The sequence below is a fragment of the Vigna unguiculata genome, chromosome 11, assembly GCF_004118075.2.
Source record: "Vigna unguiculata cultivar IT97K-499-35 chromosome 11, ASM411807v1, whole genome shotgun sequence".
Taxonomy (NCBI): domain Eukaryota; kingdom Viridiplantae; phylum Streptophyta; class Magnoliopsida; order Fabales; family Fabaceae; genus Vigna; species Vigna unguiculata.
In genome coordinates this window covers 21075279-21093697 of record NC_040289.1, presented here as the reverse complement: position 1 = coordinate 21093697, position 18419 = coordinate 21075279, and the positions used below count along the sequence as shown (strand labels likewise).

At 33.5% G+C, this 18419-nt stretch overlaps 1 protein-coding gene across 1 annotated transcript; it reads left to right on the top strand.

Annotated features, from left to right (window-relative positions):
- Positions 1 to 517: 517 nt before the first annotated feature.
- Positions 518 to 4897, top strand: LOC114170536 ((-)-germacrene D synthase-like). Its single transcript, XM_028056035.1, has 7 exons — positions 518 to 732; positions 847 to 1132; positions 1279 to 1654; positions 1766 to 1981; positions 2064 to 2202; positions 3861 to 4106; positions 4460 to 4897. Exons 1-7 carry the CDS (start codon positions 604 to 606, stop codon positions 4751 to 4753), a joined length of 1686 nt encoding a protein of 561 aa, XP_027911836.1. The 5' UTR covers positions 518 to 603; the 3' UTR covers positions 4754 to 4897.
- Positions 4898 to 18419: the final 13522 nt, after the last annotated feature.

Sequence of the window (18419 nt, the reverse complement as noted above, 5' to 3'; positions counted from 1 at the left end):
TTGGGGAACTTGCTAACCAAGTGGCAAATGAAGTTAGTCAGTTAGATTAGTGTATATGAAGTTTTTGGTAGTATTTGTTGCGGATGGTCCTCATTTTGATAGAATGTTTAAAATGGTCCTCATTTTTACTGAATGTTTCAAATGGTCATCATTTTTGTAATTCGTGTTTTATTTGATCCTTTACTGTAACGTCGTTTAAATTATTAACCGAGAGCATTATATAGAAATACGTAACACGCCCTAATACAAACCGTGCCACTGTACAATGCTCCATTAATGATTTAAACGGCGTTACAGAAAAGAACCAAATAAAACATTTATTGCGAAAATGATGACCATTTTAAACCTTCGATAAAAATGTAAAAATAAGGACCATTTTAAATATTCTATCAAAATGAGAACTATCTGCAACAAAAACTATAAAAATGAGAATAAAAGATATTTAAAATGTCTTAATTATTAAATGGACTCAAAAATATATATTGTAAATTGAATATCTTCTGTAAATTCCGTGCGTCGGTGTGTGATATGACAGGTACAGAAATGCATCATTTAATAAGCGTGGTTGAACTTCAATAATAAATTCGTCCGACACCAGAAACCATGATTAACGGTGGCTTAGCACTTCCGGTTTATGCCAGTGGTGCAAAACCTCCGTTCACTCGACCCACTGCAAATTTTCATCCTTCTGTTTGGGGCGATCGCTTTCTTTCCTATGTTCCTTCTTCCGCTGTATTTACTTTTTCAAACTCTTTAGCTAAGATGTTACATTTGCATGTATTTAACACTTAATCTGTGTAGATAAAATATTTCATATGACGGCCTTTTCGTTACAACTTCATGCAGGAAAATGATAGTCCTATTCAACAAGCTAAACTATTAAAAGAGCACGTGAGGAAGAAGCTTGTCTCACCGATTGATGATAATAATTTCTCTTCTAAATTGAACTTCATTGATTCAGTCCAACGTTTGGGTGTGTCTTACCATTTTGAGCACGAAATTGACAGTGCTCTATGTCGAATTTATGAGATTTCAACAAAGGACAATAATATCATAGCTCACAATGATGATCTTTATCACACGGCTCTACTCTTTCGGCTGCTTAGACAACATGGATACCGAATTTCTCCAAGTATGTTTTCATGAGCATTAACCAAATTTACTTTTCAAAGAACAATAACTTCTTGTTCAACTCACCTCGATGGTATTAAATTTATTGTTCGAGTTTATTCTTTAGTCTACTTCCTAGAAATTAACACATGTTTTTAAGTTAAACAGGTGTATTTTTCAAATTCGAAGACAAAACTGGAAAGTTTAAGGAAAGTTTAGTCGACGATATAGAAGGAATGTTAAGCTTGTATGAAGCAGCCCAACTAAGATGTCATGGAGAATATGTACTTGAAGAAGCACACAATTTCATTTTGGAGCAGTTAACTAAGTTTATAACCACTCAACTAAATTGTTCTCTTTCAACACGAGTGCAACATTGCTTAAGACAATCACTTCACAAAGGCTTGCCTAGGTTGGAGACAACATATTTTATGTCTTTCTACAAAGAATATCCATCTCATGACCAAAAATTGCTAACATTAGCAAAAATAGATTTTAACGAGTTGCAGGAGCTACATTTGAAAGAAGTCAGCAATATAACCAAGTAATATCTTCTTCAAAAATACTACCTTTCAATGTATAAATCAATATATATAAATTAAAGATTCTATTTTTTTTTTGTCTTTGGAATCTTAGTGTTGTTTTTTCTATTCAGATGGTGGGCTAAGGATTTAGATGTCTCATCCAATCTACCCTTTACACGAGATAGGATCATAGAATGTTATTTTTGGGCATTGGGGGTGTACTTTGAGCCACAATATTCCAGATGGATAACAACAAAATTAGCAGCTCTAGGTACCATCATTGATGACATCTACGATGCTTATGGAACAATAGAAGAACTTGAGCTTTTCACCAATGCAATTGACAGGTTAGGCACATTAAAATGATATAGAAGTATATCGTTACATTAATTCTACCGATATATAAGATAACTTTTTCAAAACTAGCAGGTGGGATATTTGTTGCTTGGCTGATCTCCCAAAATACATGCAAGTATGTTATAAGGCAATTTTGGATGTATATGAAGAAATTGAGCAGGAGATGAGAAAGCAAGGAAAAGTATATTGCATTAAGTATGTCAAGAAAGAGGTAGAATTACATTTTAATTGATTTTTTATTATTATTTATTCAACTGATACTAAGAAGTTACATTAAATATTCTTTCAGGTCTAAAAATACTATCTATCGTATTTAATGACCATTTGGATTAACTACTGATATTAAGCAAAATATATATATATATATATATATATATATATATATATATATATATATATATATATATATATATATATATATATGCGCCAAATGTTCTTATAAAATCCTCCTTCAACATCCTTTTTCATAATTTGAAATAATTACTCCTCTTTTGTCAAGATGTTGAAGAGGGACCTACAAGACATTCTAATATTCAAGTTAATAATACATTACATACAATAAATATAATAATAAATGAATAAACAATTTTATCTTATAAATCATTTTATACCTTTTATATGGGTTTTTTCCTAAATGGACCTCTAATAGGTAGCCTAAGTCTAATATAGGGATACTTAAGGTATTTTAATTAGGTAATTTTATCTTTTGTTTGTTTTAATAATGTTCTTAATTAGGATAGAGATAATGCCTCCGCAATAATTGAATCATCTTTGTCCTATCCTATACATTAGCCTCCTAGGCTTGTTGTCAGCCTAAAAGTCTTTGCTTGTAAAAGAAAATTTCCATTTCTTTGTCTATTCTCACATTCTATCAATTTCTTTTGGCTTCCACTTTTGGGATATGTCACGAACCATATATGCCAAATGGTTATGTGGTTAGGATCCCATTTTGTCTCTCATGACCTTTCGACACTTCTTCCAATTTCTTCTTCATCAGTGCGTTCTCCTCCTTGAGTGCATTCATCTCCTCCTCATTTTTTTTTCTTAATTCAGACATTTGATGTTGTAGTTCAAGTAGCAACCTCACATCCCCTCCAGTATGATTACTATGAACCTCTATTTTCTTGTTGCTTCAAGTTGTTAACCATGTTCCTCGTCAACACCATCTAATATTCTTAGCACACGTCAGTCTTGCGGTGGAAGCTAAATATTTTGATTGATGCTGGAATGCCCTTCCAAGATTCTCCTTTAACGACTTTGCTCCCGATCTTAGATAATTTCTTTTCATGTGTCAAGATGTAGAGAGGTTACATGCAAGATACTCAAGTCAACAATATATTACATGCAATAAATATGGTAATAAATGAATTAACAATGCTTATGCCAGGTAGACTAGTTTAATCTAAGGATACTTAGGATATATCTGAATAAGAGAATTTATCTTTTTGTTATATTATTAATTCTTAATTAAGGCCGAGATACCGCTAGAGATAACATCATCTAATTCGTATCCTATAAATGTGTCTCTCTTGTGAGATTAATTTTAATTAGAAAAATAAAAATTGTATTATTTGATGGATGACGATAAATAGACATCACGTCTTTTACTTTTTCCTATTCAACACCAAAGAAAAATTTGTTTTAAAATATAAAATAAATTAAGATGAATCAAAGTAGAATAATTAAAATATTAATATTTTATTAGAAGTTAGATAGATGTAGAAAGATTGAAAGGTGTAGCTTTTAAAATTTTCATATTCCAAAACTTTTATAATTTGAGGTATACAAAGTGTGACCACCTTTTTCTTTTGTCCAATGAAAAGTGTGGAATATGTTTCTCAATATTATATATTTGTACCTTTATGCTAGATGAAGAGACTAGTCGAGGCACATATGGCTGAGGCAAGATGGTGCCATTCCAACCACATTCCAACATTGGAAGAGTACATGCAAGTAAGAATAACGTCCGCTGGTTACCCTATCTTGATTACCTCATCTTTCTTAGGCATGGAAGATACGACAGAGGAGATCCTTCTATGGGCAACGAATAAACCAGTCATTATTGCAGCATGTACACTTATGTTTAGGATTGCAGATGACATTTCTGGAGATGAGGTGCACCCTTGACACTAATTAATTTCTATCAATTTAACTAAAAGGAAAATATGACAGTTCTATGGAACTACTGATGAATACACCTAACTTTAAAAAATATGTCAAGAAGAAATGGTCATAATAGAATTGTACTTGTCCAAGTACTTTCTCAACTAGGTTATGTATGACCCACTTATAAGTAATTTTAGTTTATTATAAGAAGAAACATTTTCTTTATCTTATATTAAGAGTTAGCAATTGAAAAACTCTTAAAATTTTAGAATAATAATTTTGCAAAGACCATTAATAAATCCTATATATTAGTTGTTAAATAATGATTTGGTTTTTTCTTTTTGTTGTTTTTGTTTACGAAGTTTGAACAGGATAGACAACATGTTGTTTCAAGCATTCAATGCTATATGAAGGAGCATAAAATCTCAAGGAAATGTGCCATCAAAGAACTACTCAAGCTAGTTGAGAATGCTTGGAAGGACATAAATGATGCATGCTTAGCTCCTACTCAAGTTCCAATGAAATTTCTAATGCGTGTGGTCAACTTTTCACGTGTGGCACACGTGTTTTACAAAGATCAAGATACCTATACAAATGCAGGAGGGATAATGAAAGATCACATTGAAACTGTTTTAGTTAAAAAAATGTCTATATAAATTAGAAGTATATTGGTGTTTTACTAATTACTAGTGATCCACATTTGGTGTCACGTTCAGCTTCACACTCCATGTTGCTTGCATATCCTTTTGGATTGTTTGACAAGGATGGTCAAAGAATAAAGATTTGTCAAAAAAGAAAAATTTTGTGAATTATTAATAATTTTCCTTTTAGAAGTATTAAACATCACTTTTGGACGATGAAAACACATTTTTCTTCAGTTTTGGTTCTTTAAAGTTGTGAAATTAAATTGTTTCAAGTTATAAAATAAGGTTAAAATTAGTAAATTTTGGAAAAAAATAAATCAGGAGGTAAATGCACTCCAACTTTCATTACTTATACATTGCACCATTCTTATATGGGCCAGCAAAAAACCTCTTTTGCACCCTTAATTTACTAATTTTCACCGATCCTTCCACTCATAAAAGAAACCCAACCATATGTTGTCGAGTGGCAGAATGCTAGCATACATAATCTAACAAATAAAAGCCTGACACGAGTCCAATATCATAACACTCAAAATCGAGCAAATCAGATAATGACATGTCATCATCATCTTCAACCTAGGTTCCAAACAACACTTTCACCTACATTGTGACCCACTCCATCGCATCAACCATTGTAGTTCAAATTTCCTATGATCCAGAACCACCAAAACTGCTAGAATAGACCTGCACCGCGCCTCTCATTCAAACTCAACGAGCAAAACAAGCCACCATGGATGCAACAACCTCCTCGTCGAAATTCAAATGGATTAGTATTAGCTCAAATGGTTGAGAGTACTTAGTTATGATGAAAGGACTTGGGTTCGAGTCTTATGTATGCCAATGGTATGATTATTTGATTGTATTCTCTTATGATATGCTTGAACATGATAAGTGATTATAAATTCCTATATTTATAGGAATTGTCAAGAAACACAAATTAGCCTGATGGTTGTGCATGTACTTGGTAATTGGGAGGTTGTGGGTTTGAATTTTGGTTAGAATAAAATCATAATATATAATTTTTTTATGCTTGGAGAACGAATTTGGGGAGATAAAAAGCTAGTGATATGTTCCACGAATCTGGACACAAACAAAAGGCTTAATGAAAATTTATTAGCTATTAAGGTCCAATTAAGGTATTGATTGAAATTAATTTTGTTTTAATTCACTTATTTTCGTTTAGGGTTGGTGAAGTGAGGAAAACCAGCCACCAAACTACACTAAAACACTATGCATTGAGAGTGATTTGAAGGGTTGAAGTGTAGGAGACTAAGTGAGGACAACTTAGACCAAGGGAAAGGCTAGAATGTTTTGGAGCAAAGAATTCAGGTTAGGGGAGCTCCATTTCGAGTTTTTATTGTGTTGTATGTTTCTAGATTGTGTAAATTGCTTGCGACCCTTGAATATTGCGATATGTACGTGAATTCTTTGTGTTTTTGGAAATTTTTAGAAACTGCTTGACGGCGTCAAGCGACACGAACTGGTTTCTCCAGTTCGCTGCCTTCTTGATTCTTCTGTGTTATTGATGTTGTCTAGATGAATCCTTGATGTATGCTCGAGTGAATTTTGATTTGATTGGGTATCTGCAAGTAATTTTTATGATGATGGTATGAATCTTGCATGAATTTGTGGTTAGGGTTCATGTTAGAATTAGGGGGTGAATCGACGTGATTTCTAGTGATGATCAATGAGATGGTTCATGAAATTAATATTAAATTAAACAAGCATGATCTTTGTGTGATGGTAACTAGTGGCTTTAGGGTGCGTGCATGTGATGGAAAATATGGGATTTTCCCAAAATTTGTATGCACTGCCTAGTGGCACATGCACTGCCGCCAAGCGACACATCAAGTGTAGGGAGCCATGGGGATTTTGCTTCGCGTTGTGTTTGGGTGTGGTTATCTAGAAATTTCGTGCAGGATTTTAGGAAAATGAACATAAAGTATGGGGAGGAAACCTTATATGAAGGATAATTAATGATATGTGTGAATAGGCAATAATTGGGATGATATGCATGTAAAAGCAATGTTTGGTTTTAACTATGAGGTTGTTCATTTCCTGTTGGGACTGTTGTTATGTATCAAGTGTGATGTTGATTTAAGGGGAGTGTGGCATGTTTCATTTAGTAAATGAATGAGGATATAAAGGATTGCATAAGGTGTGAATAGGAGAATGACCTTAATTTGGAAGCTATAAATTGTGTGGCATGATAATTCAGTCATAGTGTTATGACTAAATAATTGCAAAGGCACTATGTTTTGTGTGTTGTGTGTTTGAGGTTCATGAGAATTTATTCCAAAGTACCAAAAACCAGTAGCACTTGCGCTAATAGTATGACGCCTAGCGACGTTGGACAAGCCGTTAAGCAATAGGGACACCAAACAGTGGCAGTGGCCATTAGACTTGTGTGGCGCTTCGCGGCAGGGAAGGCTTTGCCCGGCAGAGTTCGTTGACAGAAGCACTAGGAAGGCTTGTCGCCTGGCGACAAAAGGAGACCGCTAGGCGGTCTGGAAACAAGTTTCGCCTAGCGACGCGAGTTGTGTGCCAGGCAGTTTTTGGTGCAGAGTTGGAACGCGAGGAGGATTTCTACACAACTTTGGATGGAGGTCATGATATGATGCTTCGTTGGGGGCCCAATTATGAGTGCAACTTGTATCGGGGATAACATGTGGCCATTCCAGCTTGTAGCCTAGTGGTTTTTGAAATCCAATGTAGTGTGCGAGATCGTGGCTCGTACGGATGGGTTCTGGAAGATTTCCCTTTTTAGTGTAACTAATGAGTTTGGTAGTCTTGGGACAAATATGGATTGCGGTTCGTATAGAGAAACTCCACTTGGTGTCGCAGATCGTGGCCATGATAATATTTTCTCGCGTGTGGACTATTAGGTGGTGGCCAGTAGTCGGAGAGGCGAGTAGATACTCATGGCAACAAAGATTGATTACTGTACTCATCAAAGGGTGTAGAATCATAAGGCGTCCAACGGATGGTTTGGAAGTTGAGAATGGGGGATTGGAGTGTTAACATGTGTCATAGTTTTGAATTGCTTTATTAGTTCGTGTTGTAATTTATTTATTTTTAGCTCACCCTATTTGTGTGTGTTTGGCGATGATCATGTAACTTGTTACATGGGAGCAAATATTTATGCAGGTGAGCACGTGGTTGCTTAGACTTAGAGTGGGGGCAACCAGAGGGTTTTACTTAGAGATGCTTTATGATGTTTATAGACTATTTTGTAATGGATATTATAAATAGTTTATATTTGTAATAAGTGAACGTCGTGTGGATTTTATAGATGGCGTGTTGAAATAAAGTTTTAAATTTCCCATGGTTTTGGGAAAGAACTTTAATAATAAATGCAAATTATTATTATTTTTTCTTATTTTAATTTTAAATAAGAATTTTCAGGCGAGGACGTTACAAAAATTCTAAGCGCAGCAACATTTAACCTCAATGCTGCCATCAATAACAAACCATTCCAAATCGCAAACCACTATGCTTCACCGTGAGCAGCGAGAATGACGCCACCAACACCTACTTCTTGACAACAACAACCAACAATTGTAGCAACCAATGGTGCGACACACCTGCACTTCGTCCATAACAACCACGCGCAAACTTCGTTGGAAAAGAACGTCAACAAAAACCATAATGGAGGAGCTGACATATTAGAGAGAAAAACTGCCATGTGTCAATCCCTAATTGGACAGTCAAATGGTCAAATATCTAAATTATGCTTAAAGTTGCTTCAAATATTCAAATCTGATCAAAGTTTAGTTAAACAAGAGGGTTTACAGTAGAAATATTAATATATTTGGATATTTCGTAGCAAATTTTGACTACAAGATTGTAAAGGACTGAATTAAAAAAATTAATGTAAATATTATTTGGTAATAATTATCATATATCTTTAAATAATTAATTTATTTAATTATATCATAAATTTTCAACCAACTACATTTGTCATATAGTCTAAATTTCTCCAAATATTTTTAAATATTCATAATCACTACAAAGAGAAATAATATTTATTTTTATTTTAAAAGATATTTGAGAGATTTTAGCAAAATAAAAATCCAGTCCAAGTCGTATATAAAGAGACCAATGGGAGGCAGATAAAGAAAGCTCGAAACTTCGAAGTTCAGGAACCCTTAGGGGGCCTAATTTTGTCCTCTCTCTCCACATCCTCTTTTATTTTTATTTTATTTTGCATTCCATGGAGTGATAAATGTAAGACCTGGAAATATTAGAATAAAGAGAAACCATGAAAAAAATTAATGGTTTGATTAAGATTGTTGATTTTATTTAAATTAGTTATTTAATTGAATTATGAAATATGGGAATAATTATTTAAGTGAATTAAGTTCTGATTTTATTTATGTTACTTATTTTATTTATGTATATTATGTAGAATATATATATGTTTATATATTAGCAGTGTGCATTAAATCATGAGAAAGTGTTTGGTTTAATGTTGATTGAATGTGTTAATGTTTGTGAGGTCAAGTGTTTGAATTTGCCTAGTGTTTATTTATGTGGTTTTATTTTCCTTTAGTTTTTTTTTCTCTCATCTTTTTGTGGAAGTAACGTTGTTTTCTATATCTCTCTCTTTTATTGCATTACGTTGCTGCAACATGCAACATTTATCTTCTTATATCTCTTTTGAAATCAACATGTGATATTTTATTTTTGTTGTTACCACACCCAAAATAAATAACGGCAAGTATATGGATTTCAAATATTTTATATTTTTAGCAACCAAAAAGGTAAAAAGATAGGTTGTTTTGATTTTAGGGTTTAGGTAGAGGAGGTAAAATACTCTAGTTCTAGGTTCTTAAGGGGGAGGAAGGAGAGAGGAGCACACGGAGATAAAAAAAAGGGTTAGAGAGAAATCGTGGATAGGGAAGGAAGAAACTGCGGGAAGCGTAAGCCCTTGAAGGATTGTACAAGAGGTAGGGGATTGACTTTGCTTATTTCTCTTTTTGTTTGAAGCTAGGTTTTACCTTCATTCTCTTTATCTATGCATGAATTCATATAAGGATTACGAATGTTGTTTTGTTTAGTCTTCTGCTTTGCGCGTCTGAATGTTATGCTTCTTATAGTATGCGAGATGGTCTTGGGAGTTCTTCTATTATCATTACTTAGCACATGATTCATAGGGTTGTTTTGAGTCAACCCTAATGGGTGCTACCAAGTGCCTTTTAGAAACCTTGATGTGCATGGTGTTGTTTACCATGGGTGGATGAAGTATGGGTTTTGGTTTGGGGTAGTGTGCATAAGTCATGGGTTACATTAGTGTTTCACGTTTTCTTTTCATTTTCATTGACCTAATTCTTCCTTTATTCTAGGTCACTTGCAACATTGACTTGAAAACTGTTACATATTTTCGTTTTTTGTGCAATCATACAATGAATCTTCTCTGATACGTATCAAGTCATGCATCATAATCCTTATTTTCTTTTTCTTTATTCACTGTACTTACATAAGATGCATTGCACATGGTTGGTTGAGTGAGGGGCTTAGGTTTCAGATGTTGGGTTTCATTAGTGTGGTATAGATTGGTACCGTGGTTGAATAACCAGGATCTGCATATAAATTTCTTCTTCTCACTTTTTCTTTTTTCTCGTTTTGAACCCATCAGATTAATTGCTTGGCCTACTCTTTCTTTTTTTTCACTACAATAGATTAACATACAATGGTGTGGGAATCTACGTTTTGCATGTAATCTCACTTGTTTTCCCTAAAGTGTGCATTTATTCTCTCTTTCACTCACGTTAAATAAGAGTTGATACATTCTCTTTCACTCTTTAAACTTTTGGTTTTCTCATTATTCACGTGAAGGCTTAGCAAATTTAGGTTAGATTTTATGATATTTATTTTACTTGGAGGGACCCACGGTTGCATATGATTTTGTTATTTTTTCTTTGGTGCAATTTCACTTTCATGTTTTACGTTTTGGGTTGCAAGGCCATTCTTCCATACCATATATTTTCTTTATATTATGTTTAGGTGGTTGTAGAAGAAATGGTCCCACACTTATAAATTAACTTTTATCTTTCTTCTTTTGATTATGCTTTCACGTAAACACATAGTGTAGTATAATATAGTTGTTGTTTTCCTTTCCTTATACTTTTGCTGCAAACTATATATAATTTCATAGTGCGTCTTTCCTAAGGGTTCTTGTAGTAAATGCGTTAGTTATTGATTCATTGGCATATGCATTGTTTTGGTTACTGATTTTTCTTATTGCTTTATTTTTATTTTACGTTGTGGTGCTTGGGAATCATGGGTTCGAAGAAATCACGTGTTGGAGTGGTGTGTCCAATATTATGTTATTTACTTTTATGCTTTTAATGTATGTTCTTAGAATTTCTTTTAGGGGCATTACACGGGAATGTTAGAATGGTGGGTTGCTTTGGTGTGTGGATGATAAAACTGTGAGTGTTTTGAGGGGTTTCTTTATGAAACTTTATTCTTACATGTATGGTGTGGTGGTGTGTATTAGGATTGAAAATCTATAATTCTCATTTATTGCATGTTGGAAGTGTTTTACCTTGCTTGAAGACTCTTGGTGAAATTAAGTGTCGTGTGAGGTTTTCCGTGCCTAGAGACCCAATGAATACTCTTTCGCCTGTGTGAAGCAGTGGAAAGGGGTCCTCTTCGCTTGTGTGAAGCATTGGCAGAGGATTGGTACGAGTACTAAACTCTTTGCTTGTGTGAATACCAATAACTGAGACTTTACTTTGGTTAAAGGTATTTACTTTAACTAAAATTAGTTAAGACTTTACTTTCATTAATTAAGCCTTTTATTTTGTGAAGAGATAAAATAATAAACATGATTAGGCATAGTAAATTTGATTGAGACTATACTTTGGTTGAATTTACTATGAATAATCTAAAAGTTGTCACTTTTAATTGAGAATGTACTTTGGTTAAAAGTGAGAATGCATACAAATTAATTGAGACTTTACACTGATTAATTTTCAAATCTACAATGATAATTAATTGAGCAATAATCTTTGGATAACAAATGATGTTGAAAAAGCAGTGAAATCAATCTATTTTCTTTTTCATTATTTTTTTATCTTTTATCTTTCACCAATTTTATTTCTCTTATTACTTTTATTATTTGACTTAACCCTTTTTGTATATTCGGATTTTGTTAAAAGCTGTGAGTTTTTGGAACAAGTTTCATTTTCCTATTTACAAATAAGATGTGTGAAAGTGATATAGGGAAAGCTTTGCTAGGAAAGAGAATGTTTTTAAGTCTTTCCTTGGAGTCTACTTGGTGAACTTCCAAACTTTTCTCTTTTAACTAAGAGAAGGATTCTTGAAAAATGTTATGTTTTAAAATGTTTGAAGATTTTAAACAATTTGTGAATTTATTTTCAAGATTAAGGTTTTATGTTGTCTTGTTAGTTTACCCTTACATTTGTGTTTTCCACCTACGATGATCGTATTTTATATGGGAGTAGAAGATCATATAGGTGTTGAAGGTGCAGAACAGTAAAGATCGAGAATATGGAAAGACCAGTAGATGTTTGGGACACACTTATAGTTTATTTTCATTATTATTTTTTGTTTTCTTTAATTTTGTCAAGTGAATAAAAGTCTGGTGATGTAAGACATGGATTATTTTGCATTTTATTCCAAATATAAATAAAGTGTTAACAATTTTATTTTTAGTAACAATTTGAAATAAGATTAATTATGTAGTTATAAAACTTAGACATGTGAAAATTTTGGATGTTACATTATAGTATCAGAGCAATTAGGTCCAAGGTGATTTGTGGAGAGGGAGCCTATTATGCATTGTTTATCAGCGTCAAAATGTGAATTTGTTGGGCATTGATTGTTTGTTTTCCAGTTGTTGAGTTTCTATTAGGTAATCTTAGAATGCCTGGTAGATAGCATTATTCGTCTCAACATATTGTTGAAGATTACATAAAGTTTGCATGAGTTGTAGGTAAGTTTTATATTGTTAAAGTGTTGTTTTAGAATTTTTAAAGTTAGCAAAATAATTTGGAAACTTCATTTTCGAGGATTCAAATCTTAGTTGTTGGGGGAATGTACGAAATTCATAAATTAAAATAATTAGAAAAATAAATAAATGAGGTTTTATGTAAAAGATAAAATGATTTATTAGTTATATAATTCAAGATTTATTTTATTGGTTTGTTAATTTTTTAATTTATAAGAGTTATTTGATTTAAAGAATTTTCTTAGAAATGAGGTTTACTGAATAATTATTCAATTAAAGTGGTTAGAAAGAAACCAAACTAATGTTTAATGGATAAAAACGAATAGATAAGTTTATTTTTTGAAAATTAGAGTGGATGTAAGGTCCATTAAAAATCTTTTATTCGTTTTCTGCCTTAAAGTTAGGGGCTGCCCTTGTAAGTGGGCCTAAGACCGGCCCAACAGATAAGGTCACTAGGTCTGTCCTAAACCTAACACTTCTCCCCATTTTCAGAAAATTGTTGTCCTTGCCTTAGAGTCGCAGCCACCTTCTACCTCCGCTAGGGTTTGGTACCACCGTGAGCACGCAAGTTCAAACCAGTTCTCCTTTCCTACTTTCCAGCCCTGGTGTCGTCCCTCGAGTCACTGCGTTCCGTTGTTTGGGTCAAGATCGTGTGCAAGTCTTTTTCCAGTTAGGGAAGCTAAGACCTTGCTCATATGTCTCATTTTCTTCGTGGTTTGCTTGTCGTTTCGAGTTTGTATGGTTGGTATGATGGTATACTGGTTTTTGAATGCATGGATCTGTCGTTAAATATTTTGTTTGACTGATGTGAGGGACTGTTACAGAAAACAGTGGCGAGACCTGCTAATCTCGTCCAAGCGAGCCAGTCTCACCTAGGCGAGATGAGCAGGGACTCGCCAAAACACTATTGCGCGAGAGGTCGCCCAGGCGACCTGCTCATCTTTCTGAGCGAGCAAACATCTCGCCCAAGCGAGAGGGGTCTCGCCTAAGCGAGATTCCGCGTTGTCCTCTTGATGCTTTTTCGAGCCCTCGCCTAGGCGAAGGGGGCTCGCCTGAGCGAGCACGTCTCACCTGAGCGAGACCCTTCAACCTGAGCGAGGTGTTGGGCGAGGCAGTGTGAGATGAAATTGTTTTCTTGGCTTTGTATGGAAAATGCTTGCTTAGTTTTAAGTATTGTGCTGAACATGCGAGATGAATGAGTATGAATGAGTGGTGCAAGTCATGAATTGCGAATAATGGTTTTATATGAGTTTAGCATGATATTTTAATGAAATGGTTGACATCAAAGATGCATGACAATGAGATGAGTTGGAAATCCTTTATGCGTGAATGGTTTAAGACGAGTTGAAATGGGTTGGGCCTAGAACATGAAAGGCGTTGGCTTTAAAGGTTGGTACGATTAATGTATATCTATGCATGGTGAATATTCTTTGGCTGTGTGAATATGGTTGATCTGTGTCAGTGCATAATTCCTTGGAGTCTCTAGGTGAGACTTTCAGGGTCGCGCTTCAGTGGTCGGGACGTAATTCCATGACCCCTGTTAGTGGGTGTCCATGGTGGTGTCCCATCTGTATAACTAGGTAAGGATTCAAGGTAAGGATTGCATCCTGACAATCTAAGGAGTTAGTTAGTCTCACTTAGAGCGGACTGACTCCTGTGGTGAGAGAAGCAGGAGGCCTAAAATTCATTAAGGGCTAACCTTGTGGTGAGGGAAATTGATTCATTGAAACACTTGTAACACATAGCTCGGGATGAGCAGCTCGGGGGTGAGCAGAGGTATCCACCACAAGTGCAAGCGTCTGCTGAATCCGACCAAGTTATATGTATCTGGATGAGTCGAGTCATGTCGTAGTGTATTGCCTGAAAAGTCATAACATGCTTCGTTGATTTGAGTGAATATATTGTGTAATTATATCTGATTTGATGGATAAAATCTCTTGTGCTCTAGCTTACCCTACTTTTGTTGTTGTGTGTTCTGCTGTGTGGTACTCTCTTTTGCGATGATCATCAACTTGTTGGTGTGAGCAGAGGCGAGGAACACCCATGGACAACATGGAGGTGGTAATTCCGTTGCATAGTCTGCGTGGATTGGACCTTAGTTTCTTTTGAGCTTTTCTTTAGGACTATGGCCCATGTATTTGTTGTTCTTGGATTTATATACTTTTAGTCAAACCGTTATCATGTTTCTGTTGGCATCGTGGTGTGCCTAGTTTTGTAGGGGTGGTGTTAAGAACCCTAGGACTGCGTTGTCATACTATTTATGTGTGCCGTTTCTTTTAATTACGCGTATTAATTAAATGGGACGTTACAGTGGATATCAAATAAGATTTGGTAGAATTCTGCTTTGTAAATACAGTAAAATGTATAGTGGAATGGAAACAGAAGGGAGAGAAATCAGTGGAGAAGACAAAGCCTTTAAGAAGTAAAGGGAGTTAACTAGTCCTTTGTCTTACATGATTGGTTTTAGATATAAATTTGAGGATTTGATGTTCAATTTTTATGTTTGGGGCAACGACTAAGTTATAGGTTTGGCATCAGAAGCAAATGATGGAATTGTTTATATATATATATATATATATATATATATATATATATATATATATATATATATATATATATATATATGTATATATAATGTAATAACGTATATATTATAGTATGATCCATTTGGAACATTAGAATTATTATAAGGAGTATTGGTTATAAAAGTTAAAATGTTTTTGGTGCTTAGTTTAGTAGTACAATGTTGTTACCTTTTATGTTACACGAAATGGCAACACAACCTTTGGGAATTGGTATTTTAATGTGTTAAAGCAAAAGAGATTTCGATGTGATGTTATATATATAATTGAGTGGTTGTGTATTTCTTTAAACTTATTTATGGTTTTGGTACTTTTTTAAAATAATTAATGTATATAAAAGTTAACTTGGTTTGGTAATTAGTAGCTTTGTTTTATTTATTGTGTGGTAGAATAATCATGGATTTTATTTATAGTTTTTGTAATTGTGATGATTAAATTGATATATGGTTTTTTAATGAGGTATTTCTTGAAAATTGAGAAAGACATGGTTTTAAAGTGAGGGGTGAGTTTTGTAGGATATTTGAACATGTTTTAAAATTGTGATTATGGAATGAAATTTTTGGTATGTTACGCATTACATAAGTACTTGGGAAAAATGGGTTAAATGGATGAGTTTGTGAATGGATGAATTTTCGAAAGTTTCTATGTGATTGCAAATATGTTCCATCATAGTCAGGGAGGCTGTTCGAAAATGCATTTTGTTCCATCATAGTCGAGGAGGTTACTCGGAACAACATTTTTTTCCACCATATCTAGGTGAGGTTAGTTGGGGAGGCTGCTTAGAAAAGCGTTATGATCCACCACAATCGACGAGGCTACATGGAATAGCGTTATGTTCCACCATAGCTGGGGAGGTTGATCCAAGGAGTGTTATGTTCTATTTGTTTGAGGAGGCTGCATGGAAGAGTGATGATTGTGTGCAATATTTGTTCTATGTATTTGATTTACTATCCTTCATTTTTAAATTCTAAAAGTTTGGATTTTGTTAAAAATAGTGAGTTTTTGGAACAAGTTTCATTTTCCTAGCTAGGTAAGATATGGTTTTTAAGTTTCTTTGTTGTGATTGGCCACTCTTCCATGGGAGTCTACTTGGTGAACTTCCAAACGTTTTACTTTTAACAAAGAGAAGGATTCATGAAAATGGTTATGTTTTAAGATTTTAAACAATTTGCAAATTATTTTCAAGATTAAGGTTTTATGTTGTCTTGTTAACTTACCTTTGCACGGTTTTTTTCCACCTACGATCATCATATTGTTAGATTATGAATTTTAAATAAAGAATCATGAAGAACATTAATCCCTTCCATATAATAAATTATTCCCCAAATATATTCAAAGCAGTTCCAATATCAAATACCTAAATAGCGAAAGCATACCTGATTAGTAGTTAGAAAGAATATAGACGAAAGCATGTGAGAGAGTATTCTTTCTGGTAGGTTTTTCTAGAACGCATATTACAAAATGTATTTTTACTTCGTCCCATAAAATTAACTAATGCGATATCAGTTTTATATCCTTACCAGTAGAGACCAGGGACCTCTCAACAAATTCCTGAATAATTAAGTCTATCACATACCGTTCATTGAATAATTCAACCCATCAGAGACCATTCATCATAAACCCAATATGTATTATCCATAAATTAATAACAATTATGCACTATAATTGATATTTACAAATAATATAATTTATTAATTAATGTTAATCCACAATAATAATAAAATAGAGAATAATAATTTTATATAATAAAATTATATAAAATACAACAATCTCCCACTTGGATAACATTAATAAATAAATTAATTATATCAATTACAACATAAGCACAAATACCAATTAAGAAATATAAGCATGAATCACAAAGATAATATCCGATAAGGATACGTACCATATGGTTAGATTTCAAAAATAATGTATAATAAATAAAATAAAAACAAACATAATAAATATGTGATCCCAAAATGGTTCAATTCAAACATTTTATATGTTAAAAGAGATGTAATGAAACAAATGTCATTTATAAATTTACATCTTATGAAAACCATAATAATATACAGGGTACATTTCAAACTCCCACTAATCTAGTACATGAAAAGACTTAACCACAATCATATGAGTTACATGATTTAAAAAAAAAAAAAACTCCAATAATTAAGCCTCTAGTTAGTGGATATGCTAACATACCTTATGTAGCAGTATGTTCAATCTGAGTATGAAAATCTAAAATTTTCTCTCTAACAAACATAAATTTTATATCAAGATGCTTTGAGCATTAGAACGTATGTTGTTTTGAGAGAAATGCAAGACAATAGTATTTCCACAATATATTACAAGCAACCTAGAAATACTTTCAACAATTTGAAAGCCAAAAATCAAATTTTAGGCCATACAGTTTGACAAGTTCTTTATAACAAGCAACATATTGCCTTCAAGAGTAGCTGTAAGAGTTTGTTTAACCCTCTTCCAAGAAATAGCTTCTCCTTCCATCATAAAACAAAAACCGGTAGTAGATTTTCGGTGGTCAGGGCAACCAGCAAAATCAAGATCAAAACAACCAATGACGTGATGTTAATGTTGATTAGACCTTTTATAGGTCAACATGTGAACCTTGGTTCCTACAAATATCTAAAGACCTTTTAACGGCTTTCCAATGACCTAAACTTGGGTTGCTCAAGTATTTCCCTAAAGCATTTACAACAAAAACAATATCAAGACGAATACAAACTTAAACATACATTAAACTATCAATAACGGAAGCAATTAAACTACCAATATCAGAAGCATATGGACTTTTCAGTTTCAATTTTATCATTGTATGTCATTTTGAGGACAATGAGATTTAGAGAGTTTGTCACCTTTTGAAGTGGTGCAAGCGAGAATGCATGTTAAGGACTTTATCAATGTATCCTCTCTAAGACAATCCAAGAATGTTATGTGACTTGCAACAAAAATCTGAATGCCTAGAATAACAAAGGCATAGGTCCATCTTATTAAAGTGGCTATTTAACATAAATTTTGTCTTAGTCAAAAGTTTAACCCTACTATTAGCAAGAAGAATATCATCAACCTATAAGACAATAATGATGAATTGACTCCTACTAGCCTTCAAGTAAATGCA

Bases quoted from the DNA above. Each gene is read 5' to 3' on its own strand.
- LOC114170536 (XM_028056035.1), top strand. From the start codon at position 604: ATGATTAACGGTGGCTTAGCACTTCCGGTTTATGCCAGTGGTGCAAAA. The intron at 733-846 runs GTATTTACTTTT...AACTTCATGCAG, and splicing joins CCTATGTTCCTTCTTCCGCT to GAAAATGATAGTCCTATTCA. The intron at 1,655-1,765 runs GTAATATCTTCT...TTTTCTATTCAG, and splicing joins GAAGTCAGCAATATAACCAA to ATGGTGGGCTAAGGATTTAG.